Consider the following 27884-nt stretch of genomic DNA (forward strand, 5'->3'; position numbering starts at 1 on the left):
TCTTGTCTTTGCATACTCTGTCAAATCTCAGTTTCCTTTCATTTGTATAGTGGTAAAATACTGATGATGAATGCAGATAATCCACTTCAAAGCATTCCTGTTTGCTCTTTGTTCCTCCGTGGACCTTCATTTTGACCTTGCCAACGGAAGATATGAATGCGAAAAAGCTACTACTGGGACATGAAGGGAAATTAATAGGAAATTTGAAAAACTGTTAATATAATCCATTATCTGTTTTTAATAGTTCGTAAAAACTACTACTGGTAACTAAAAACCAGTAGTATGATAATTGGTTTCAGGACCAATTGTTTTGGTTTGGGTTTGCTTTTTAAGGGAAGAAGGAAGAAGCAGTATTACAACTATTTCCTCTCTGCTTGCAAGCCAAGGAAATATTTTGTTTTTTTCAAACAAACACAAATTCTATGGACATGGTAATTTACATTTTTCAGACATAGATTATATGATTTTCTTCTTCAAGTTAAATGACAGACAGTGAACTACAGGTAGCATGTTTTTTTGTAAAACTAAAGACACTTTAAATAAAAAGTGTGTTACAGAGGAAATTTACAGAAAATCACAGCTAGTTGTCCAGGAGCAAATGTTTTCAGAATGTGCTGGCTCAGTGAGGTCTTTTCAGTCTGTGTTTTTTTTAAAATTTACCTTTACTGCCAGAAACCATGGTTTATGTAGTTGAGTTTTGCTGATACTTAAACAGAAATCCTTAAATTCCCAGAGGTCCAAGGTGGCTAACCTGAAAACCCACATTAGTGACCATGACATCAATCTGTTTCAGTTGTCTGTATGTATATAATAGAGGATGAAATTGTTGATAATTCTATGAGCAACAGTTTGAAAAGGGAAGCTGCCTTCAGGCTTATTTAAATAGAAAATTGATATTAGCTAACCTTAGAGTTGTTCTGAATGCTGTTCCTCATGCATAAGAAACAGGATACTTGTAACAAAAATGTTTTGGATGATAATTCATTGTACTGGCTTCATTAGTTAGTTATTCTATCATAATGGTAAATTACTTACCATTGTGTCATTCTTTAATGGTAGTATTAACCTTTTTCAAACAAGTCTGTATTTTTTCATATTTTGAAGGCATAATTCTATCTATTTTAAAGTATTATTTTTCTCTTCCAACAGAATTATGATTTAAATGATGACACAGTGCTTAATGAGATAAAATTAGCAGATGCTGATCAGTACCAGGTACCTGATTTGTGTGCAGAAGAGCTTGCTGTAATCCTTGGAATATGGTAAGTTAGTTTATGGCTACTTTAAAAACAACCCAAACAAACAACTGCATGAATCATTGTGACAATTAAATAATGAAATGGTTAATGGATGGGACTTTTTTCCTTCCTTGTTATATAGGCTAAAAGGCTAAAAGATTTGTATTATAGATGGATAGCATTTTTGGTTGTCTCAGAATGGTCATTACTGCCCAGTTCAGAATTTCAGCAAGTATTTCATTAATAACTATATTGTTGTTCGTGTCTTTAAAAAGCTTTATATTATTTGTAGCTTCAAATATCATCTGCCATTAGCTACCATGCAGTGATATCACTGGTAAATTTTGAAAACATGTTTCAGATTCTGCAATTGCCAGCTTCCTGTGAGGGTCAACCATCAAGCAAAACACTGCCCTGCTATCCACGGACATGGGAATACTTGTTTAAATTCAGTGTCCATTCTAGTTAAAAGCTGTAGTATAAAGTCCTTGTGATTTTGCACCTTGGTTTTTTTCCCTAACTCTTAGAAATTATGTGCTACATGGATTTTGTAAGAAGCATAGGAGAACAAAAGGCAGGCTTGAGATCTGAGGATCAGAAGTTACGGCATGTGGAAGTATAATATAGTCAGTCAGTGGCTTTAGTGCAGTGTTCACCATCACTGACTCTCAAAAGTGCTTTTCCCATCTGTGAGCTGCAAAATGATGCAATCTATTTGATCGAGTTTGAGGACCATGTAGTGAACAGTGGGTTGACATAAATTCTTCACCCGGTCACTTTCAGTCTTCTGCACTCTGGCTCAAGTCAAAGCAAAACCTTTCCCTTCCTGAGGACCATTTTCACGAGAACTTAATTTTTTAACACAGTATTGTCTAATTCAGGTTTTATAATCTTTCCTGTTCCCTCCCTTCTGAAGGAAATTTTAATTTGCCTACTGCTCTTTTTCTTTTTTTTTTTTTTTTTTTTAAGGGTACAATTTGAGTTTTACATTACTGCACTGTAGGTTTTTTGTTCACAGTGTTTGACTTTGAAACTGGCACTCTCTTGTTCTGACCAGTGGCTAGGAACCATATTGACTGCCAGTTGTGTGTATATGTGAGTTTGGCAAGACTCAAGGCAAAATGAAACTAAAGACAACCAACCAAACTAAATTCAGTTTTGCTTCTCTATAGGAATGGTAAATGCCGTTCAGTGAGTGGGATAATGTTAAGCGACTGAAGCTGTCTGTCAGAGATGGAGAAAAGATTTAAGATTCAGCCCTGTTGCAGAAAGGGTGTTGTTGTAGGATGCCAGCTTTGAGAATTCTTGTAACAGAGTAAAGTTTAGGCTTGGATTGATGGCTGTACCCTTGGTGTCCATGCCAGCTATTGGTATGTCAGTTTGGGGGGAAACATAGACATGTTAAAGCATTTAGCGTTGGCTCTTAGGCAAAACATTCTTGCCTTCCTCTATAGCAGGTTCTGTGCTTTTCTTTCATGCACAAGGATTGCAGTTCTGGAGGGTAAATGCTTCATTTCATAATTAGTAAGTTAGCGGTAGAATTCCTGTAAGCTGTTTTATTTTTAATAGCTTTAGCAATGTTCTTTAACATTTTTCATCTTTCAAAATCAGTTTTTGAAACAAGTATGTAGTCATAATCCAAAAAGCAGTACTTTGATTGCTGTTCATTCCACTGTTTCAAATATGGCTCGTTAAGTCCCAAAGTTGTAGCCCATTAGTTAAGCTGGATACTTTATCCATTAGGCTGTCAAGTAGACCTGATTAATGAGATTTAAGAATTGACAAGTAAGCTATTAACAAGAAGCTTTTACTGTCTTTCTAGAAAATACTTTTTTCTAGCTGCACAGTACATCTTACTCCAAGGTTCTGTTTTATCTGTCTGAAGAATGTCAGTTTCTCATTGTTTTCTTTCCCTCTCTTACTTCAATAAACTCCTTAAGACAAGATTCAAAAGTGGAGAGAAAATGTCTTACGAAACTGAATTATGTGATGAATAGTGACTTCTCTTCATATTGTTATGAAAAGACAATCATAAGTCTTGCAGAGTAGATCCTAAATTCCACTCAGATTTCAACTCCTGAAATTCTCTGGGATGAACTAGTTTATCTGTCCTTGTAACTAGAACAAATACAGGTCGTAGAAATTAAATTTTCATGAAGTAGGCTGACAAGAACTAACACAGTCTTTAGAAATGCTTAAACTAAGGTACAACTCTAATCTAGATTCAGATTCAAATTATAACTTTAAATTTGATTTATTCAGTATGGAAAATAATTTAAACAATTTGGTTGTTCTCTTATCTTTCAAGACTTACATTTCTGTACTTATTTGGCTTCAAGCTTTGTAAATGGCAGAAATGGAAATCAGAGCTCTTTTTTAGCACTGCTTTGGTCTGGAAGAGCTACATCTATGAGCTTTAAAAAGCTGTGACAAAAATTGAACAGGAATGAGAAGAGGATTCATCCTTTCTGCTTGAATCAATGTATTTTTACGATGATGAAAAATAAATTCCACTAGTGTGAAAATTTAACTGTCCCTTGGTTTACCTAGCTTTTCAAAAGCTATGGTCATGTCATTTGACATTCTGGTTGCCTAACTGCTGTTGAGTTGGTATAATCCTGGAATTTTTCTTGCTACCTTTTTTTCCTCTCTTTTTTGATTTCCTCCCTTACCCCCATGTATAGAGAAACTTGCTGTTGTTTACCTGAAATCAGTTTAATTGAGTTGTCTACATCCAGCCAACTAGAAGTCTGTCTACTATCAACTGACATTAGATATGAGGAAAATGCTTAACTGAAGCAGTGAAATTCTTTATAACTTTCTTGTTTGCATGAAAATTTTCAGAAGGAAGGGGAAAAACAGTGAGATAGATATCTATATATAAGTATATGTTAGAATTTCTTTCCTAGCAATGTTATCTAAAACTTTCAAAGTAGTGCACCAATAGGTGTTTTTTTGCTTGTTTGGTTTTTGTCTTTTTTTTTATCATGGGAGATCTGGGAAAATGTATAGAAGCAGTAGTTAATAAACTTTCCTTGTGGCCGCACTCACATAGCTTGTTGAAGCTGATGGCATTATGAAACATCAGCATAAATGGTATGAAGTGTGTGTGTAATTTCCGTCATGGGAGGCCAGTGGGAACAGACTAGATAACAATTTGTCTAAAGTGAGAGGTTTGTAGTGTAGGAAGAAGAACTGGAAGAGCTCTGAAACTTTCTAGAAATTGTTGTGAGTAGTGTGTGTGCATTTAAGTAGAAAAAATCATGCCTCAATAACCAGGCAAAGTCATCTCTAAATTAAGTTAAGTAATGTAGAGGGCGTAATTTCAGTCTATAACTTATTATCACAGTAAGGATTTTTGGAATTTTAGCATAGGATATGAAACCTGCTGCAGAATTTAATGTGATAAGTTTGGGCTTATGTATATAGCCATTGTAAGGGTTTGGTGATGATCCATCATCTGTGGTACAGTTTAGGATATATTTTCACTTGGTATCTTTGGTTTTAACCAGGAGCTTGAATTATAGCTTTTGTTGATTTTTGTGCAATTTGGTGATATCTCTTGTAGTATGTTTTTAAATGTTGGGGAGCTGTTGTCTAAGGAAAAAAGTTACCCACTGAGCTGTAAGCCGGATTTCTTTTTCATCTCTGTAAGCATATCCAACTCTGAATAAAATATTTTTAATTCTCACCGCTGTGTTTTCTGCTGGTTTTCCCCCTGTGAATACTTCAAGGTAGTGGTAATGCTGGTTAGTGAGAGGCTCCTGTGGTCTTGTTTTTTGAGTGACTAGAAGGCGAGTGTTTGTCTGAGATTACCCTTGGCACTTCTGAGCATTAGTAGCTTTTTGCTTTGCAGAGGCTGCATTCGATTAGCTATAGGGTTTTAACTCAAAACAAATCTCTGTAAAAACAAACAATAGATTTTAAACTTTTTTTTAGGATTGGTGGAATTGTTATTCCCATAAGCTTAAACCAAGTAAGGATATTTCACTTGAGGTTGGTGTTGGAAAGGTACTTATAAAATATATTGGTCCCCTAAATGGTTCTTTATTTCTGTGACTATTTTCTAGGTCTAGGTCATTTTCTGCACATACCATTTGTCATTTCCAGAATGTCCTTTAGATTTCTGCAAGTTTGAAAAATGTGTTCTGAATAATGTTATTCTAAAGGTGAAATCAGCATTGTTTAATTTTTTTTCTCTTTACAGTATAGACTTCCAAAAGAACAATCCAATACACAAATTAACTGAAGAAGAACTTCTGGCTTTTACTTCAGTAAGTAACTTACCTGGGCCTTAATAAACCTGTTTTCACTTAATATTTAAGTAGCAAACAATAATCTATCAGTCACACTAATCAGGAAACTCTTAGTAAACCAAATTTGTGTTAGTTGTCAGATGTTTTATTAATTTTTTCTTATTTCAAGAAATTAAAGTATGCCGAACTTTAACCTTATTTTCAGCCATCATCATGCAGGAAAAACTTGACATCTAAAACTTTAATTTCACTTCAAAGCACATACAAAACATTTTTGTGTGTTTAAGTTTTATTCACTATGAATTATAACATAATATGCAACTAAATAATTTTACAGCAAACTCTTCTTGTGACACTAGTGTTGAAAGTGCTTTTCTTTAAACAGTGTTCAAGAAGAGGTTTATAGAGATTGCAGCTTTATTCTGTCAGATTTATTCAGTCTGTATCAGATGTTCTGCTTAGACATGTTTCTTCCCATTTCAGTGGCTGTTTTGCTGCAGAACAAATCTGTAACTTCCAATGAAACTTTGAAAATTCTCAGTATTTTTAATGTAATTTTCAAATTTTTTTTTTACTTAAGACAAGACATAATTTACTTCTTCCCTGATCTTTACTGCTTTTGAGAGGTTTTCAACAATGGTTTACGTGGGAGGATGTAAGAGGAAAGGCTTGTCATTATGTTGGCTTTTTTGCTTACTTTCCACAGTGTTAGACATAAGTTTGGGTGCAGGAAAGAGGACGTGCTCTCCTCCCTAAGCCTTTTGTAGTAAGAGACTGTATTGCTGTAGTAGTGTCATCTGAAAAAGTAAATTATTTGATCTCAGCAAAAACCCCTTGGATTTCACTTCAGCTAGATTCTTACTACTGACAGTTGTAGTTATGTGAAAGGACCAAGGACAGTAATCTAAGGTTAACTATGGTAATCTTTGGCAGAGGGTTTTTGCTAAGAGGAGGTTCTGTCTGTAAAAAAGATAATACTAATCTTACTAGATAAATGTAAAATGGATTGGTTTAAAAGTACTGTTTGTGTTTAGGTCCCTCTGCTAATACGCTATATGTAAGAGAGGATAAATGAGGGAACTGACTGAATTGCTGTAAAACAGTTTGGGTTTTGTAGGTTTTTTCTTTGTTGCTACAATGATTGTAGTAGTATCATTCCTCATTATATAATTTCTGAAGTATTTTGTTTTGAACTACAGTTTTGTTCTGGGCTAGGTGTTTTGTTTTTGTTTTTTTTCCAAAAGGTAGGAATAGAGAGCAGGAAGAAGTTGAAATGGAGACTGTCCACTCCTGTTGTAGTAATTGAAGTATGCAATAAAAATATTAAAGAATGATGATCATTACAGGGGAACAAAAGATTACAGAAATTATAAACACATATAAAGTAAGGAAATGTGCACATAAAAGAAGCCTGTAGGAGTGTCACCAAACTGGTAAACTGAGTACTGTAAGATTTTTTCAAAAATGGTGACACTATTACAGTACAATTTTTCCCCCAAAAGTAATGTTAATACAAATGTATGAAGTTTCAAGACATGCATGCAGTTTCATTAAAACAAACCCTGCCATTTTTGTTGCTAAAACAATGTTAGAACAGTATATAAAACTATAGAAGTAAGTTTTTCTGTGAAAACTCAGAATCTTGCTTCTCATATTTTATTTCCAAACTCCGTGGACTATTTTTATATACCTCTTTCTTTGGTCTCCTCACTACCACTATTGTTTGCATCATTAATGGGTGGAAAAGTGGCCATTATATACCTGAATCTTGAGACAACTTCTTTATTTATTCTATTATTTTTATATTAAATGGAGTGATATTGTGATAATAGAATATCTTTAACAAAATTGACCCCACTCCTGCAGTGGTCTGCTTTCAGAATAATGAAAGTAGGTATGGGGTTTAACTATTTTAATACTTGAGTTTTCCAACATTTAAATATTTTTAAAGTTTGACAGAGTAGAAAAAGTCAGGATAGGTTGGGCACTAGGGAAGAAAGATAATCAACCTTCCTGTCATCCTTTAGCTGACATTGTTTGACAGATAACCTGTTAGATCAGATGTAAAACATATGTTGGGTGAATTCATCATCATGGGAAAATCAAACTGCATTTTTCTGCCATCTAGTGGCTGATCCCTCAAAAATCAGGACAGCTGATTAACTTAGTCTTTAATTATTTTATTGTAATGACTATGGGGAGCTTATGTTTTCATATATGTACTTATTTATATTTTTATAGAGCTGCTAAGTCAACTATGGCTTACTTCATGCTTGTAAGATCAGCAGCCACTATCAGGTTACATCTCCAGGGAAACAACTGAGAGATCTGTACCGGCTTCCCTATCACTTTGTGCTCACGGTAGCAAAAAAGAAAGATCTGTGGCAGTAGATGCAAAGGAATGTAGATCTCACTCGTAATGCAAAATTCAGTGAACAGCAGTGACATAAAGAAGTAGCTGGTAGTCTAAATATTAGAGTAAATAATAATTTACTGGAGAGTAATAATTCTCCGTATCAGGATAGTGTTCTTTTAAACTTTTACCTAATGTTTCCATTAATTGGATGTAGGGACACAGTTGAATCTTAGAATTATTTTCTTTTTTTATCTTGACCTGTGGTCCCAAGACATAATAAATTGTAATAACATCTTCCCAGATCTTTCCTGGCAGCCAAAAGCAGTAATCAGATATTACCTTCCTTATATGAGTTTTTTTTCAGTAAATGTACCTTTTGTGCCACTTGCATCTGAGCCTAAAATTGTGAACAGTCACTGCAGAATTTAATGATGAAATCTCTGAGCTCTTCTGTGTCTCTAATCTGAGTGACTGAGGCAAATCCATCACTGTGTTCCCTGGCAGTAGGAATGTTCTGTGCCCATGTTAACATGGCCTTGGTGTGAGTGTTGACACAGCCTTGCTTCCTACAGTGTCTGCTAGCTGAGTAAATTAAATGGCATCATAGCTGTTATCACATGTATTTAAGGTATTTACCAAGCTTTGGTACTGCCAGAACAGGCAAATGAGCACTGTATCAATGCTGCTCTAGTAATTTCTTTAGCATCAAACTGCTCTGTGTGTGTGTGTGAGCAGGCATCTTCTCAGCCTACATGTGGATTCCTAAATCTGCAGGCTGGTTAGATGGTTGTCATGCATTCATCTGATATCTACTGAAATTCATGTTTCCTCAAAAAAGCAAGGCATTTCAAGTTATCTTAGGAAACTGAAAAATTACAAGGCATTTTTAATTGATCAGTGTATCATCAGGCGATCCTCTTGCTTTGGACACTTCAAAATAAGTGTGTGCAACATACAATTTCTCTCAAACAGAATTAAGGTCTATATAGTCCGAGAGGGAAAGGATGATCAAATTGATCTCAAGTAGATGATATCCTCTTGCCTTGTACTAGGTGCAGTTTGGAAAACTGGCGTTCTAAACTCCCTTTAACATCTGTAAAAGTTGAAAATGACAGAATCTGTAAGAGATATCTATATATTAATATCTATAGCTATTAAACAACATATCTTCTAATACTAGAAGTAACACTGTTAAGTCACTGCTTGGCAACTACAAAAGGATTGCTGCTTTTCATTTACTGGAGTTACTTGAAAATAGTTGCTATTGTCCTAAAAGCACTATCTTTTGTAACTAAGAATTGCTTTCAGTGTTGCTCATTTTTGAAACAACTTGTGGTGTACGTAGTCTCAGTGATAGGGATAACAAGAATTTGGACTTAAATTCTGGATGTTCTAGTCAAATCTCTTAACCCATCAGTATAATATTTCAACTTTCAAGATGTTAATCCAGAAGTGAAATTAGATGTGCTAGATTTTTTTTCTCCTTATTGTTCAATTTTTGATACAGTATCTTTAGATGAGAGGTAATGTAACTTACATTTTAGCATAAGACTAAACACAAAATAAAACATTTATTTTTGAGGGGATTAATTTTTTTCACACTTAATAGCTTAGGGAAACAATTATAATTTTTTTATGAATTCCTTGGTCTTCTAAGAAAGCTAAGATATTTTTTAGAAATCAAATATCATGCATGTCGCTTCAGAGACACAGTTATGCCACTGGTATTTGATGAACTTTCTGATTACCTAACTGAATATTGCATTCCAAAGCCCTTTTTAGAGTGGGATGGTGAGACAGTAGAGCAGTAGTGAGACTCGGTGCTTCTCTGCTGGAATTACTGGTTTCTTCCTTTTAATAAAATTTTTTGCAGGAGCTTTCTCTGTAGGATGTAAAAAGTTGACGATGCAATAAACCAAAGAGCTAAATCAGTGCTGCTTTTACATAGAGATTTTGTAGCTTAGTTTACTCCCAGGTCCTCAAATTATTTTTCCAATGCCTAAATGTGCTTCCTTACCTTCTTTAATTTCATAGGATTATTTTTAATGTAAAAATACAATTGCAAAGTTCTGCTGTATTTTGCATTGGTCAGCAGTCTTTCCCTAGAATTACACAAGTACATCACTGGTCTATAAATCAGTGGCCAAAATACTTTTTTTAGAAAAAAAATCCTTTTAGGAAATGAAAAAAAGTAAGCTTTAAAATAATTTCCATTAAATATTTATTGTTTGCATTATTTTGAATAGGTAATGCAGGTCAGACAGTATACCAAAGAGGAGATGAAATGAACAACAGTGCTATGTACATGTACATGATATTTTTAAAAAATTCAAAATTACATTTAAAGCTTTATAAAGATGTCTGTGATGTGAAGATAAGTTTTAGAACAGGGGACTGCAAACTATTTCTGAAATATATAAAAGCTCCAGGAAGCACATGAAACATTTTTTTAGGAACTGATAAATATTCCTTTGTTATAATTTTACTGTTACGCAGTTTTTGCAGAGAAATAGGGAAATATTAAATACCAGATGTTGTTGCATTTTTCTCTTGCAAAAGAGAACAATGTTTTCTTCTTGAAAACAAGACCAGTAAGATTAGACTCTGCAATACAAACTCTTGGAGCTTCATAGAAAGCTTATGCTATAGCTTGTCGTTTACATATTGGAGAAACAATTCAGTGTTTCATAGTCTAATGTGACACTCCAACAAATATCCAAGATTAAGGAGCTGCAGCTGGTCCTTAAAATTACCCATTCCTTCTGTCCAAATCCTTGAACAGTCCAGGAGAAATGGTTTTTGTGGTAAATGTGATGAGCACTTAGCCCAGTGTGGGAGAATATTACTTTTTTCCCTTATTAGTGTGTTATGATCAAGGGACATTGAGTGGCAGCAACAGTATTAACCTGTAGGGGACTGAGAAGAGAGAGTTACCAGAAACTGTGAAGGAGAAACCTTGCTTTGTGCATCCCACGTCTTAGCCCCTTATAAGTATCCTTTGGAATCCGTGGAAGATGAGAAGGAAGACAAAATGGACCATGAAAATTTAGTTGCTTTGGTTTCTTAAAATTCTGAGGCTTCTCAGGATTTATGGAGAGTTGAACAGTTGTTTTTTTTATTGAGTCGTGAGAAAGGGAAAAGGAAGCTCTGGTAATTGTTCTCTCTGGACATTTTGAACAGGTGAGGATATCTTTCTAAAGAGGGAAGAATTCCCGGGTAATAATTTGTATTTTGGTTGGACTACAAAATTGAAGTTATTTACCACCTTCTAACGAAAACAATATATCATGCTGAAATTGTTCCAGTAATGCTGAGAGGGATACCAGGTTATGATGGAGGACTTGGAGAACGTGGAAGAAGTCTGCAAAATCCAAGGAATACTATATATTCCAAAGATAGACCAGATTGGCAAGTTTTTCCCCTGTGTTGAGCTACTGACTCCATAAGAGACTGTTTTTACTAAGGAATTTTAAAATGGTTGGATTTTTTTTTCCAGTGCTGGGCATTTATTGAGTGTAATAGAAGCTGGTGGTGTACGGTACCTTTGAAAATCACAGTGAAGAATTATAGTGCACATTTTGTTGAATGTGTGTGTATGAATATGCATATATGGATGCTCTTTCTGCTTTTCACTGTAGAAGGGAGCTTTGGGAGGAGGGAGTGGAAGGTGGAAATGGAAATGCTTTGTTTTTCTCATCTTTTCTATGGCATTTGCGATACTCATGTGGAACTAGGGAGCAATCAAATCATGGCATACGGTATTTTTAATGCTAAGCCTTCCTATCAAAACTCTATAAAACTAACATGCCAATTTGGTTTCTAAAGAGAAGTTGTTTATATAGCTTAAATAAAAGCAGTGCATTTTTCTCTGCTGAGAAAATGGCTGCAGTTTTTTTATGTTTTATAAGCAGCGAGAGTATTGAAAAGCTCATTAAGAGTGCCATGTGTCTCTACTGCTGTAACTTTTGTGGCTTTATAAAAAGTTTCTTTCACTTCTTTTCTAAGCTGTGTTGCCCATTTTGAATAGCCTCTGTTGGTTACAAGATTATAACACCGCAAAGGCTTTCTCTCAGCAAAGCCCTGCTAGTTTCTAGTGAGACTTTTTTTAAAGTAAATGAATTCAAAACTATTCTTTCTTTTTTCTTTCATTTTTTTTTTCTTTTAAAGACTTTATTCAAAAGTCTAAATCATTTTGCAGGAATGTCAGGATCTAAACACTTGCTAATTTAGTGCATGTATGCCTTCTGGCTCATCACACAGTACTGGGAAATCAGATTGAGTGTAGTAAAAGGGAAGCTGCCTCTTTCTGCTGCATGTGCAAAGACTCAACTGGATCTCTTGGAAGCTTATTCACAGAGTCTGGTACTGGGGTGTGCAGTGTTTTGTGGGTAGGAGACTGCCCTGCTGTTGGCAGTTACGTTTGCTGCATTTAGATGTTTAAGGGTGAAGTAACTGGGTGCTGTAGTACATATGTTGCAGGGCAGGGGTGAAACTCGCCTTCCATTCCAAAACTGGGATTAAGTAACAGTCTGTCTGAAGTTGGTTTATTTTACAAAGTATCAGATTTCAGCATAATTGACACTTTCATCCCTTTCAACTTTGTTCTCCTCTGTGGTCTGCATTCTTCCCTCAGTCCATGGGATCCACAGCTCTGCTTGAATTATATCTTGCAAGAGATGATTCCTGATTTATTGTGTGCCTTTCTGAGCAAGAAATTTGGGATAGCTTTTCCTTTCTAGCATGGTGTGCTCTTTTGTATAATCTGTACAGAATTACTCAAGCAATAGATTTTAGTGGGCTCACTGAAACTGCACTGGTAAAAGAACATAAAAATCATGTTTAAATATTAATGGATTTTTTTGCCTGTCTAAGGGTTTGAGAACTTAAGCAGTCAAATTTGATGACAATTATTAACATTTTTCCCACAGCAGCCTTTCTTCTCCCCCTCTTCCTTTATCTATCGGCAGCTCACTTATTTTTTTTCTAGCAGCCTCTCTGACAGCCAGTTGACATGTCCCAGGCTTCCCTTCCCCCTCTGTGTCCTTCACCAGTTATAACTGTTACAATTTACTTCAGCAAGAAAGTTTTCATTGCGACAAGAAGGTGAAATTAAACCCCATTTTCAACAAAATGCTGTCTGAGGTATCATCTGAAGGAAATAAGACATTCGCGCTATTCGGTCTGATGCTTAGTAACCCCTTTTTTGGTGATGTTATGATGATAAATTCAAGTGTTATCAGTACTAGCAGTCACTTTCTTTAAAGACTTCTATTTTGTGTATAATTCATTATATTTAGTGGCTGACTGGAGAGAGCACAGATGAACTAAAGGTGTAAATCCAATCCTCCCTTTTTTCAAAGTAATTTTTTGTTGTTTTACTATATATGAGAAATAATTATTCTTAAAATATATATAGCTATCGTAATGTCCTCATCTTCTCTAACTACCTACATATCATCCCTTCATTTGTTTTTCTTCCTAACCCAGTGCTTCAGATATTACTCTAATCTTGCTTGTTACATAGCATCTGAAAAAGTGAAGGTGGTTGAATGCTTGTTTGCTGGTGTCTAAACAACTTGAGTTTTATTTTCTCTGATGATATCATGTCTGTGTTTTGACTGTAAGTAGGACATTTTTCGTATCTGTTGGCCCATCTTTATGGTGTATAATAAAGATGAAATATAGAACAAGTAGCAGATATTTGTGACTTAATACACTTTAAGGTAGGTTTGATTACAATGTCATAGTCTTTGATTGCAGTAATGAAATGTGTTTTTTCTTCCCTCCCAAGGTGTCTGAAATATGCAAATCTGATATTCATTGATTCATTTATCATCAGTAAAATGTCACTGTCCTGTTGTTCATGGTTCTTTTGGATGCAGTCAGTTATAGCTATTCTAACTGCTTTGTATAATAAGTATAATAAGAACTTGATAAGGAGTAAATCTATCTTACCCCATTTCTGCATGACTTTCTTTTTCTGTTCCTCCAAAACTAGGGAAAAACTGAAGTGGCTCCAATGATTCTTCCTTTCTTTAATATTTTTTTTCCTTTGGTCTCTTTTCCTTTTGAAGTTTAGGTAGCCAAACTACTGGAAAAGATTTCTGATTGTTTTTTTCTTTTGTACATTTATTGACAGACAGCTCAAGATTTTTGAGGAAAAAATGTTAAGTTCTAAGTCTTTAAACTTTAGAAAAGATGCAATAAGGAAAGATTTAGAGTAACTATTTTTGAAAAAAATTTTCTAAGAAACACAGCTTATATTCATGGAAATACAGCTTTACTTGCTTAGCTGTCCTCATTTGATTAAACCCAGTTCTGTTCAGTAGTGATCTTGATTATGGTTTTTTGCATTGTCCTGCCCTTGTATGAGGGGTTTTTTGGCTTTGGTATGTTGTAGAAAAACATGGTGCCCTCTAGGTTACAGAAGGACAAAGATTAAGCAGCTCTGATTTTGGTATTTCCACAATATTTCCTTTCTTTTATCAGGAGCAGCACATTTAAATAGAAAAATGGAATTTTAAAGTGCTCTTGGCCAGAAAGTAAGATGTTAAGGTTAAATTAATCTGTAAAACATTTAAATACATCTGCATGGAGAGTGTATGTACATTTATTTTTCATTTATGTATAGAATGCTTGAATTCAAGTACTGATCATATATTATATAACTAAAGGGGGGAAGCTTTTATTCTTGCCAGCAGGACCCCATTGCTCAGCTGGAGCATACCAGAAATAGATTGTTGCTGGTGTACTTTACAGGCCAATAAAGCAAAGTGTTATTTTTAATACTTATTTGTAACATCATATATGCAGGAAAACTTTATAAGGTAATTCACATGAAGTGTTTGTTACCCTTATGAAAAATAATTTCCAGTTAGGCAAATACATGAATAAGAAAGGTTCATATTCTGTTGGTGAAGGTTAGCCCATTGCATTAGGAAATAGAACCAATACCAGCTCATTTAGTGGACTGTTCAAGCAATGTGTATCATCAATGAGTCTCTTGATTACTGTGAGAAATTTCAGACTTTTTTCTGGAATAATTTATATGCCTAGAATATAGTATGTATAATAATATGGTATAACATAAATACTTTCAATATGTTTGGATTGGCTGCATTAATCATAGCAAGTAGAGCTGTTAGTTATGAAGACTATTCAAATAAAGGCCAATAAAATGTTTAAAAGCATCATGTTCTGCACGTTTCAATTTGCAAAAATGTTTTAAAATATTTACACTATTTAATATTTTTCCGTCTGGGAAGCTGAGATTTGGGACCTTTTCTGAACTGAAATAAAAATCATGACACTAGGTATTAGTTGATATATTTTGACATATTTGAGATTTTACTGTCTTATCTATATTATCCTTAAGCCTTTCTTGCATTAATTAAATTGGAGCTTAGACTTTTTTTTCTTTTTTGAAAGGCTTCATGTCTTGTGTCAGCTAGATTTTTTTAAAGAACATTTGTCAGAATACATTGGCCAACACATTCTCCAATGAATTCTGTCTAGTCTAGACAAAAGATGAGAGAGAAAATATTTTTTACAGATTCTATAAATAGATTATGAAAGATTTTCTGTGCCGTAAGGTTAAATGTTTGACTTCATAATTGCAACACCAGGAGAGGGAAAGCATATGCCTTGGGTATTGTACCTAATTTGTTTTTTATTGTTTGCTAGAAATGTTGTTTTCTTCACTTTTTAGTTTAATACATATCTGCCAAAGCCTTACAGTTTTGTAATAAAGGAATGAAATATGTTTAGAAAATTGTTTTTATTTTGAACAGCTTGCATGGTCTGAAGCTCTTAGTAGCTTAGTAGTAAGAGTCAAAAAGCAAGCAGGACATTTAGTGGCTGGTGTAAGGACACAGTTCTCATCTTACAGCTTATTATGCAAAAACTACAATGTATGTCTTTTTATGTCTGTATATTGTGTCTTTTCCTTGTCTATAGAGGCAAATGTTTATTTCTGTGTGTTGTAGCTGTAATAAGGCTGGAAAACTGCAAACCATAGGGGTACTTAGCTAAAAAGATTGGCTCTTTTGTTTGTTGAAGTAAAATGTCTTTGCAGCTTCTTCAGACTAGACATAAGGTGGAGATTTTTTATGAAGATGGTGGTGAGGCACTGTCCAGAGATGTGGTGATGCCTCATCCCTGGAAACATTCAAGGTCAAATTGCATGAGCCTCTGGCCAACCTGATCTAGTTGAAGATGCACCTGATCATTGCAGGGAGATTGGACTAGATGGCCTTTAAGGGTCACTGCCAACCCAACTCATTTTTCAACTGGATGATTGATTCTTCATCCAGCTTTCATAGTGATTTTAATAATGCTGTGGTTTCTGTGCGTCATATAACTGGTCAGACACTAGACAGTTGTGTTTGAATCTTAATCCATTACAGCTCATGCTTGTAGCTTCTTTCAAGTCAAAGCACAACCCAGACACTGCCCTTTGTCTCTAATTTATTCAGATTATAGCTTCTCTCTTCACAATTGTCAGATTTAGGAATGCTATTCACTTCTGCTCACCAAGACAGGATTTTCTTTCGTGCTCTCCAGCTCCAGCAGCCTCTCACTCTTTCTTCCCATCCCACTAAGTATTAGTCACTTGTGCTTGTGTTAGCTTCCCTTTTGGTTTACTCATCCATGCCATATTCCTCTCAGCCCTTCTTTGGCAGCGCGTGCCTCTTGTTTATCTTTCACTCTTGCTCTCATCTTCCCTAATTCCTTTCTTGCTAATGTACTGCTGACTATTTTCATTTCCTTCCTCACTTTTGGTTGGCATTTAAGGAGTTAGTCTTCTTTCAGGACTATTGTGTCTTCAGGCTGTGAAAGGAAGGTGGCAGTTTTGTTTTGCTGGTGGAAACTAAACTTTTGCACATAAGGTTTAAAGCCAGGGTGCTTGTGGCCTCCAGCAGCTTGATGCTCTCGCTTGTAAGAGCAGTAGCTCTTGAAGGAAACAAAATGTTTCTGCTGGTGAAGTCAGGAAGGAACTGAATTAAATCAGAAATCAAGTATCTTTTAATGGACATTGAGACTTGCTAATACACTCTTTCTGGGGAAACTGTTGAGGCCATCCTAGAAGTCTCACTGAAATTGTCATCTCCAGCCATGTCCTAGCCCCTTAACCCACCAGGCAGTGGGGCATGCCTTTTGTATTAACATCACATCACTTGTGAACACCAAGTATTGCAATATGTAGACTGCTGAACCATAGAAACCATTGTAGGCAGAATTCCTGTGGTGGATGCTGGCATTCAAAACAGGGAAAAACCAGGTAGACACACTCCCTGTAGAGTCCTGTCTGGCATTGTGTGGTTTTTATTTTGCTGTGTCTCACTGTTCCACAGACAGCTGTTCTTACAGACTAAAGGTTGGGAGAGTGTTTTATAGAACTTCTGTAATTTGTTCTGACATAGATGAATAATAAAGTCAGTGGCAGCGTTGCTATAAATCACTGATCTAGGCATCCTGAATTTTTTTGACTGTGCCTGTTACAAAAAAAAAATGTGGTAGTTGATTTTTACTAGTTAACATCATTACAGGATGGGTTCACAAATGGGACATGCATTTTACAATGTAAAAGTTGTATGCAACTGTTATTCTTGTTCCTTGACTAATGTTCAACTTATTATATTATGAAAACATTTAAATTAGTTCTTTTCAAGAAGATAATTTAATGCCTTCTAGTGGGGCTGAGAAGGGAACTTTTAATACTTCATTGTTTTGGGTAATTTTTATGATTGTGCTCCAAATCTGTCTGAGAACAAATATTTTTGCTACCTTATATTCTCTTCCTGCAAAATATTCTCAGTTAAGGTATTTTAAGGATAATTATTCTAAATGCCTATTTGTAGAGAAGTTATCATTGTAGAATTAAAGATAAAAGTTGCTGTTAGAGTACAAATATATGCAGCATCAGATAACAACGGTATATGAAGCAGCATTCTTCCAGAGGCTGTTGATAGGCCAAATAAACAGGAAGTATCACTGGCAGTCTATGGAAAAAAACATAGTGGTGAGCTCATAAATTTGAGTAGGCAGGCAGAACAGACTAATCCCACCACCCTGGGTCAGTTGCATAAGGATGCAGGATCTGTCAGGCCTAAAGAATTTTTCCAGTGATCCAGGGTTTTGAAAGCAGTGAGTTTGCCCTGAAAAGTTCAAGTAAATGAAACAGAAAAAAGGGAATGGGAACCTTAATGTGTAGTTACACCTGGATGTTACTGAGTAAGAATTACTGCTTTAAAAAAAAAATAAGTTACCAACCCAAAGAAAGTATTGAAAAATGATGGGTTTTGTCTGTAGCCACAGGCAGCAGTAACAAATGGAAAGATTAACATTTATAACTGTCTCCCTGAAGAATAAATTCCTATCTGCAGAGGATGAGTTAACCTGTAGCACTGTCTGTTCCAAAAATGTTCTTTGTCAGATAAGAGGCAAGGGGAGTAGAGCATGAAGTGCAGAGGATTTGAGAGCCTACTGTGGTAGATCACAAGGGGAGTAGGATGTACTCCTTCTCCCAGTTCTAACAAGTCAGCAAATATCCTTCCTTAACACAGTTTTTCTAACTTTCAACCTTTTTTTCAGTCATTTGCTTCAATGGTCTTGAGACTACAAGTCTGCAGATAGTGTGAACGATTGCACACAGACCTGAAATTACCTATTTTTAAAATCTGATATCTAGCCATTGTCAAACCAGATTAAGTATTTTATTACCTGTGCGGGGGGCGGGGGAGGAAGGAAGAAAAGAAAAATAAGTGCTGTTCTGGTTTTCAGGATATAACCTCAAATCACACGATGTGTTGAGAATCTTGGCACAGATGGTGAAATTCCAGAGGCTGAGCAGTTAAGACGACAAATTTGCTGTTGTTTAATAACTAGGGAAATCATTATCATTGGTACCAAAGAGTTAAAGTCTAGTCTTTTGTATCCAGAATCGTGATTTATTACTGTTGAGATTGGGCCTTGGGAAATAAATGCAGTACTGTGATGTGGTGTGGAAGTCTGTACTTATGCTGTTTCAGGAGTAAGTCCAAACCACAAACCTGAAAAAAAACAATGCTACTACAGTCAAATCTGGCTGAAGTTGTTTGCAGCATAACACAGAATAAGTCATGTGTTTGGCACAACAGAGCAAGTGTCAGTCATATGGCTGGACTCCATTCTAAGTGAAAATAGAAGCCATATCTTATGTGGTTTACTCTTCACTAGTCATTGAAAGCTGATTCCTTTAAATAAAACAGTATCTTCTTTTTTTCATGACATTTCCTTTTCTTCTCTAGTTTCTTTCTTCTCTTAAAAAAAATTGAGAACCTCTAAGGAAAGCTTATTTCTGAACTTATTTCTTAAAGTGAAAAGAAAAAGGCAAACCAAGATACAGCACAAAAACCAGATTAGACAACAGCATCAAAAATATTCTTTTATGTCTTCCATGGTCACATAATGTATATATCACTTAGTAGCACAAGAGAGTGTCAAGCTCTTAAAAAACTGCGAAGTATCCACCCACCAATGCCTGTTAATGTGGAAGAAGACATATAATTCTGGACATGCAGGATACATCTGTAGTTTTGTTGTGTAAGTAGAACTGAACAACTAATTTGGTTGATATCTTTGTACTGTTATTAGAAAGTAGAAAATCCTAAAGGGGGAAAAGCATTGAAATATTTTCCTAGCCAAACCTGATCTGAGTTGATTAGTTCATTGTGTCTAAAATTACTTTGAATTGTGACATTTGTTTCTTCCATATCTTTCTCTGCAAGTTTCATACCTGTAATGCATGCAAGTTAAGCAAAGAATCATGTTTATAGCTCACTATAAGTCTCCATACCATGCAGGCTAGCATGAGCTTGCTTTTTTGTGTTTCTTTTACATTTGAATCCATACAAAACTTTCTTTGAGTCTTTTGTTTCCACTGAAAATTCTCTAGTAAGCATAGATCTTTGTACTCCTTTCACACAGCTCTTTTTGTGAGACTTTCTCTGAAAGGGAAAATTTCTTTAGTACTTGTTTTCTCTGACCTTTCTCCCTGTGAATTGTGTCATGTAAGGGACACTGGGCTGTCATTTCAGTTTTATCTGCAGAGCTACATTCAGAGATAGCTGGAAAGACAATCATGATGTGCTTGTGTTTCTTCTATTTCTGACTTGAGATCTGTTTCCAGTATCCCCCAGTTCATGTCAAAGGACCCACTTTTATTTAGTTTTTTTTTAATACGCACAATATTTAGGTGCTTCTGAGTTGCAGGGTTATGGTAAGAGAAAGCATAGGAACGTCCAGTTTACAAGCTGAGGAAATTCTTGATGTGTATTCAGGTATAAAGACTGTAACAGCAGGAAGGAACAGCTATGGCATTTCATGTGTTTGGTTATGAACCTTGTTCTAGCAGTGCTTAACCATTTCCCTTTACACTTGTGAAAAGTGTGGTTGGGGAGAAGGAGAGCAAATTGTTTTGACTGGTATTCTGCATGTGAGGAAGTGTACATGGAAACAGAAGAATGGAAAAATAACAGCATATTTAGATCCTTTAGTAAAAGCAGCACATCTAGAACTTTTGTATGCTTCATTTTGCTCTGTGTTTTGCTCTTCAAAAATAAAATTCACTGAAGAGCGAAAATGGACTTGAGATTATTCAGGTTTCAATGAGATGATGATGGAGGATGGAAAGAGAAGTTGGGTGTTCTCCTGACTAATGTTATTTAGAAGAACCAAGACCAGGGGTAAGGCAGCCTCATTGTACCTGAATATTGCCTATGTTTCCTTTGCTAAAGAAGACAAATGGAACAAACAAGCTGTAAAGTCTGAGGATGTTTTCATTTGGGTAGTCATCTTTTTTCCCAATGGAGACCTTCACCTGTATAATCAGCTAACTATGCTGAGTATGAGTATTGACTAACAAAGGAAATGGTTACTGATTAATATGATCCTGGTCTATTGCTGAGAAGAGGCTGTGTTGAATTTTTCCAACCACATTTGCTTTCTTTTAAGGGGAGGTAGAAGAGATGGCTGAAGAAAAATAATGAAGTGTCTTGCTATTTCTAATAAGGATAGTAACAAGTATCTTTGAGCAGATAATAGAACTAACTTCCAAGACATCCTGCCTGATTTTTTTTTTTTTATTCCTTGAAATTCAAGGTACTACAGAAGTGGTACATAAGCCAGCACAACTTCCAAGCTGATTTAGCATACATAGTTGCCTAGAAGCAAGAATTGTCCCTTTGCAAGGTAGATACCAGGTATAAGAGTTGCTGCTTAAGACAAGTGTCACATATTTAGAATGATAAGCAGGACAGAATATGAGGCTACTGGTGGATGGATGTTATCAGACCTACCCATTTCCTACAGAACTCTCTTTCAGTGGGGTCAAAAAAACTGTGGAATATACAGTTGAAGTAAAATTATATTTGCCTTTGTGTATTGGGATATTTTTAAGTCTTCTGAGAAGAAAATTTATTCCAGTATTGTCTTTTAACTTTTGAATTGATTGAGCAAGGTATGAAATAACTCTTATATTGTATTTAATGTACCTTCAGATGTGATCAATTCCAGGTATGATATATTTCATAGAGTCAGTCACTTGCACACTAAGATTAAATGAGGCACTTGAGAACATTAAATTCCCTTTAGGTAAGTGCCATACAATTGCTGCTCTATTGAGTCAAGCATTCATTTCTAGATCAGTCTAATACAGTGTAAATAAGTAACTGTTTACCTAAGAGGTTTCTAGCATTTTGCCTTAAAAAGTGTGTATGGGCAAAAAGAAAACAGAAAACTGAAAAAAGTAACCAGTATGTATGTGTACACATATGTTTCATTTTAAAGAACTCATAACTATATTTTACTCCAAATCCATTAAATTATCCAAGTTTCTGAAATTATGTGTATGAAAAAACCTTATTCAAGCACATTGAAGTATATAGCAATGAAAAAAACCCATCAGATAGTGTCTTCTTGTTTTAGTAGTCAAAATCAACAAAAGCTACTCTGCATTTACAATGATGTAATGTTACAATTTGAGCACTAAGGCTACCAGACAAGACTAGACAAAGTGAATTTTAAAAATACCATTCTAATTAAACTGGTCCCTTGATGCAGATCACTGATGGTGTTTTGGCCTTGCTCTTGACTTTTTAACACCAAGAGGTATTTCTAATGGCTGTGTTTAAGAGCTTTAAGTCCAGCTCTGCTAATGATCAGCTAACACCTGTTGTGGTGAAAAGCTATTTTAGTTCAACAGTCCCAGGATTAGTTTTATAGACCAAAATAAACCCTTGTCATACAGTTGAGTGAATAGCTTTAGATATTGGGAAAAATATGTTGAATGTGTGGTCTAAACCTACTGAAATATGTGGAATATTAAAGCAGTACTGGAAAATGACTCCATGCAAATGCTGATGTCTCAGCCAGTGCAGGAAAGTAGATCTTCTCTGTCACGTTAATACTTTCAGGATTTCTGCCTGTCTCTCTCATTTACCTAACTGATAGTCAGACAATTTTTAAAACCATGGTAACTTCAAGAGGCCTTTAAAAAAACACAGGTGACCTAATAAACAAAAATACAGAACTTCTGCTAATGCACTTCATAGAGGCTCAAGCATTACTTTATTTTTTGTTTTGTTATTACAGTGCAAAGGTCTTGGCATAATGCTCTAAAGGTGCCATATAGAATTTATATTAGATGCTGTTAGGCAAGAAAGTATTTAAGACCTAACCAAGTAATAACACATTTTCCTCATGCAACCCTGAAAAAGAAACACTAACACAGGACTTGGAATAATGCCTGAAATATAATTAATTTAAAGTGTATAGTGCAAGTTGTCATGTTTATGAAGAAAAAAATGTAAATTATCCTTGCTAGTTTTGCCCTAAGACTGTTAAATCAGTTAATAATCTGTAACTCCAAAGACTTTGGGTGTTGTTGGTTTTTAAGTTCTAGTTGTCAAAGCCATATGGAAAAAGTTGCCTTTGGTTGCTGCCTAAAAATGCAGTTTGTTTCACAGAAAAAGGCAGAAATTTTGAATGTTTGAAGACTGTTGCTCATGTGTTGATGTATATGCACTTCTAATTTGCAGGATTAATTGATAATATTTTGATTTTTTTCTGATCCAAAACTCTGTTAGAGTGACTGGAAGTGAAGGACAGATTTCCATATTTGGTGAAAATGTGAAATTAAAGAGATGTGTCAAGGCATACACAGCACAGGTTTTAACAATTATTAAACATACCAACAGGGCCTTTGATCTTTTATTGACATCTGATTTGGTCTTTTGACCTTGAGGAGAAAAGATGTAGTAAACTACAATGCATACTGGTGTGAGTATTCCTTCTGTTTAGATTTTTTTTTTAAATAGCAAAAAAAAGCAACAAAAAACCAATCTGCAAACTCCCTTGGCTAGTCCATGCTAGAAAGTATTTTCTTCATAAATTAGACTATCTTATCTTCCTTCCTGCTAGCCACTAAACATAGCCACTGTCATAGTATTTATGGAAGCCTTACATTCTCAAGGTATAAAAATATTATTGTCTTTGTGTCCTGTATCTTGTTTGTGTTGCTCTCCAAGGACATAATTATGCCAAATAGGGTTAGAATTTGTCAGTTTGGAACAAGAATCATCTGGAGTGAAATCCTAATGTAATTTTTTTCTTGCTGGACGTTAGAAAATATGAAGGTGTTCATAGCTAATAAAATGTGACTGGAGAGTATACAGCTTGTTTGCTTATGCCTAAAGCAATCATAATGTTCCCAGAAATTATTTAACTGAAGGTTTGCTGTCAAACAAATTAACAGATACCCCAAATATGGGTTTTTTTCCACATTAGTGTGTCTTGCCTAACTACTGACACATGCAATCAAATAATTCTTGTTCATAATACTGAGGAAGGTGAGAAATTTATAGGTACTCAAATTGCCATCCTATGTAGTGGTGCAGATTCCCAAAATATTATTTGGGAATGTTGTCTGCAATGCCAATGATTATGGATTACAGAAGGTGAAAGGAGAGGATTGTTTGAAAGAATTTACTTCATCATGCTATTTGTTTGTGCCCAAGTTAACCTCTGTTGTTTGTTTAGAACTATCGTGTACTCATGATGTTTTTTATAAATTGGGGTTGTTCTGTGGATTCCATGAGTAGTTCTCCTGTAGAAGCAGGAAGGTCAATAGGCTTGAATTTGATTGTGTTTTGTTGCTACCTCCTCCAAATTTACTGTCCAAGAGGAAATCTTCACGATTCTTATAATTTCACGATTATAAGCCGCACCATTTTGACTAAAATTTTGCTCCCAAACCGGAAGTGCGGCATACATTCAGGAGCGGCTTATATATGAACAAATTTTGGAAATTTCCCAACCCGGAAGTCCGAGCCAGCAGCGACCCTGAGCCGAGGTGGAGCCCACCCGGCCCCGGGCGGCGGTGGGGCAGCAGTGGCAGTGCTGCCCGGCCCCGGGGGGCGCGGCGGCAGCACCGGCCGGGCATGCCCCTCTCCCTCTTCCCGGCAGCACCGGCCGGGCATGCCCCTCTCCCTCTTCCTGGCAGCACCGGCCGGGCATGCCCCTCTCCCTCTTCCCGGCAGCACCGGCTGGGCACGTCCCTCTTCCCGGCGACACCGACTGGGCACGTCCCTCTTCCCGGCGGCACCGACCAGGCAAGCCCCTCTCCCTCTTCCCGGTGGCACTGGCCAGGGACGCCCCTCTCCCTCTTCCCGGCAGCACCGGCCGGGCATGCCCCTCTCCCTCTTCCCGGCGACACCGACCGGGCACGTCCCTCTTCCCGGCGGCACTGACCGGGCAAGCCCCTCTCCCTCTTCCCGGTGGCAGTGGCTGGGCAAGCCCCTCTCACTCTTCCTGGCGGCAATGGCCGGGCACGCCCCTCTCCCTCCTCCAGGTGGCAGCAGCCAGGGATATCCCTCTCCCTCCTCCCGGCGACACTGGGCAGGGACACCCCTCTCCCTCCTCCTAGTGGCACCGACCGGGCATGCAGCTCCCCTGCCTCCTGGCGGCAGTGGCGAGTGGGGCTGGGGCCACTCCCTGGTGGCTGCTCCGAGCAGGGCCGAGCCAGTAAACCCCATGATCCTGCAATTCTGTTACTATTTGGCAATTTTGTGAAAGTTGCACACGGATCCTCACTGCGAACAAAAGTGCGGCTTACAATCCGGTGCGGCTTATTTATGGAGGAAAAACGAAACGTTGCTGACACCCCAGAAGTGCGGCTTATAATCAGTGCGGCTTGTAATCGTGAAATTACTGTATATATTTTTAGGTATAGAAGAATGGAGTTGTGTCTGTCTAAACTTCAGATTATTTAATTTCAATAAAATGATGATTTATGAAGACACTGGAGGAGCTCCCTTGTTAATATGAAAAAAAATATAGCCTCTCTGAAATGACAGCATTAAGTCTTTGGGATGAATCAGGCATGTGTTTACAGATACACATTTTAGTTTAAGGGTTCCATTTCAATGAAGTCACATAAAAATACGTATAGAGATTTACATGCAGTTATTATATATATATCAGTACTCATAACAGAGCAGATTTGTGTATAATAACAATGGAAAATAAAAAGAGGAAAAGTCTTGGGGGTAACACTGAACTAAGGATAATGGTATATCAAAGAAAAAGCTTTCTATTGTAATTGTTATTCAGTGTTCTGTAATTCTGAATGCATTTTTAGATTTATTGGAAATTTCGTTTCTGTGTTTAAAGAGTGTATATACTGTGCTAATTGCAAAATAGAAATTTTTAATTTAAATAAAGATAGGAGATAAAATAACTCCTTTAGCTGGTTGGTAAGAAATTTTTTGCATTAAAATATTTATATTCCATCTGCACAACAGAATTTTGTGCTTAAAAGCAATCGTTTGACACATACATTAAATCAGCTTAAACATCAAATTCTACTTCTTGTCCAGTTAAATATGCCTATTTAGAAAACAGTCATGGATTTTAGTTGTTTATCGATTTAAGGGTTTGTGTATGTGCGTAGTTATTATAGTTTCCTCTTAATTTGTGGTCACTGAAGGACTGGTGAACTATTGAGTGTTGTGATTAGAACAAAAACAGTACTAGGAGGTATTTGAGCTCTGTGAAACTTCAGCATCATACATTTGCTAGTGATGTCATATAATCATATCTTCTTTTGATTCCTATTTATTTTAAAATCTTTGGGATGTACATGTACAGCAGAATGGGTATGTGTACTTGATTTGAGCATACTTGATCTGTTTGAGCCAACAGGAAATTTTTACGTGTTCTTACTAAGCAGTAAAGCTAAAAGTGATCATACTGACTGGCTTGTTCTGTTGCCAAGCCATGGTTCTGCTGCTTAATTGTAGCTAGAAATTCAATATTTTCCTTGCCCTCTTGATACTTGTGCTTTTCACTAAAACATAAAAAGTGCTCTGGTATTGGAAACCACTTAGTCACAAATGTACTTTATTTTATCTTATAGGGTTCTAACAGAATTATTGTTTAAAGTTACAAATCCCATTTCAACCAGATGCTGGCGGTACTGCTGCAGATCATCTGTGTTTGAGCTTGGTTAGTAAAGGAGTTAATATTTAAGGACTTTTCTCAAAACTTCTGTTATTTTTGCGTTCCTCTGGACCTTGGATTACCTTAATCTTTCTTAGGCAATTAGAAATAGTCTCATTTAGCTACTTTCCTCGTCAGAGTTTTCTGTACATGCTTCTTTCCAGAAATGCAAGGAGTATCTTTTATGAAATACTATTCTGTTGAAAAAACATATATAAGGAAGTTTTCCACAATAATGTGGCATCTTTCAGGTTTTACTCTAAGTTTATTATTTTTATTTCATTTTTCCTTTTTGGTCACCAAGTTAGTGCTAGGGGAAATTTTGAAAAAAATTCAAATCAAATAAGTGTAATTTTTATGATATTTTAGAAGAAAAACTTGTGTTAGTTATATAGAAACTTAAGTGTCAGAATAATGTGGGAAGCAAGTCACATTCTCCCTAATATCATACTGATTTTTTTCTGTTGTTCCTAGTCATGAATTCCATAGAAGTTTTTGCCAATTCTTTGCTGTGTACATAAAAACAAATTAAACACTTTTAAGTTAGTTTCAGTAATGAAGTAATTCACCAGAGATTAACAGATGTGTATATAAGGCAAAAGCACATTTTCCCTGTTCATGCCCCAGTCATACTAGTGGGTTTTTTATGTACTCACCTGACTATTGTGCAGGACATAGAATGAGGAAAAGAAGTCATGGTAGTGTTTCATTTTACAGAAAAGCATAAAACAAGTTAAAAGGTTGCCATTTTGCCTTGGAATGTGTTGAAGAAATAAGGGTTTCATGTTAATTATCTGAATGAATTACTGAAAATCATCAAATAAAGACATACATGGTTATATGAAATAAGACTATTGATAAGTGGACATGAAGTAATCTACATGAGTAATTTGGAAATCTTAATATGTGTTTTTTTGGAAAAGTAAGCAACAAAGCTCCTGAAGTATGTTAACTGAAATGCATAATATAAGGGAACAAAAAAGAAATATTTTTCTTTTTTTTTCTCAAAATCGTCCCTAGTGTTCTGTGCTTTTTTGTTTGTAACTTAAAATATGTTAGCAAATAACCTGAGTTGAATCTGAACTATGGGTCATGTCTTTGGAGGCATGACAGAGGAACAGAGCAATCCTCAGGGTGTCTCCTGCCTGTGACTTCAGTTAAATAATTTCATCACATCCTGGCAATTTGGCCAATAAGCAGAATATTTTTGGTTTGCTGGTGGACTGATGTTCAAATTCTTAGGAATTCCATAACTGATTTCAGTTAAAATTGCTCAATTTGCAAGTCCATTTTCAGATGATAGCTCCATCATAGCAATCACAGTACTTTGCTAAGCTACTGATAGTTTATCAGTGAGCAAGCCTCAGGAGTAGAAGAATACCCTTACTGCATAGATTTATCATAAGAAAAAATTAATAAACATTAAAATTAATTACAGCTGAAGTTAACAAGAATCATCTTTACCTGTTCCAGGTTTTCTAGCATGTCTTACATGCC

General features: G+C 35.9%; 1 protein-coding gene across 2 annotated transcripts in view; it reads left to right on the forward strand.

Annotated features, from left to right (window-relative positions):
* Positions 1-27884, forward strand: part of TTC27 (tetratricopeptide repeat domain 27) — a 116475-nt gene that overhangs the window by 27661 nt on the left and 60930 nt on the right. For both annotated transcript variants that reach the window (XM_033055887.2, XM_033055886.1), the window contains exons 8-9: positions 1150-1262; positions 5446-5512. In XM_033055887.2, coding sequence (XP_032911778.1) covers positions 1150-1262; positions 5446-5512 — 180 coding nt within the window. The remainder of the gene's footprint in view (positions 1-1149; positions 1263-5445; positions 5513-27884) is intronic.

This window comes from Catharus ustulatus, chromosome 3 (assembly GCF_009819885.2).
Source record: "Catharus ustulatus isolate bCatUst1 chromosome 3, bCatUst1.pri.v2, whole genome shotgun sequence".
Classification (NCBI taxonomy): domain Eukaryota; kingdom Metazoa; phylum Chordata; class Aves; order Passeriformes; family Turdidae; genus Catharus; species Catharus ustulatus.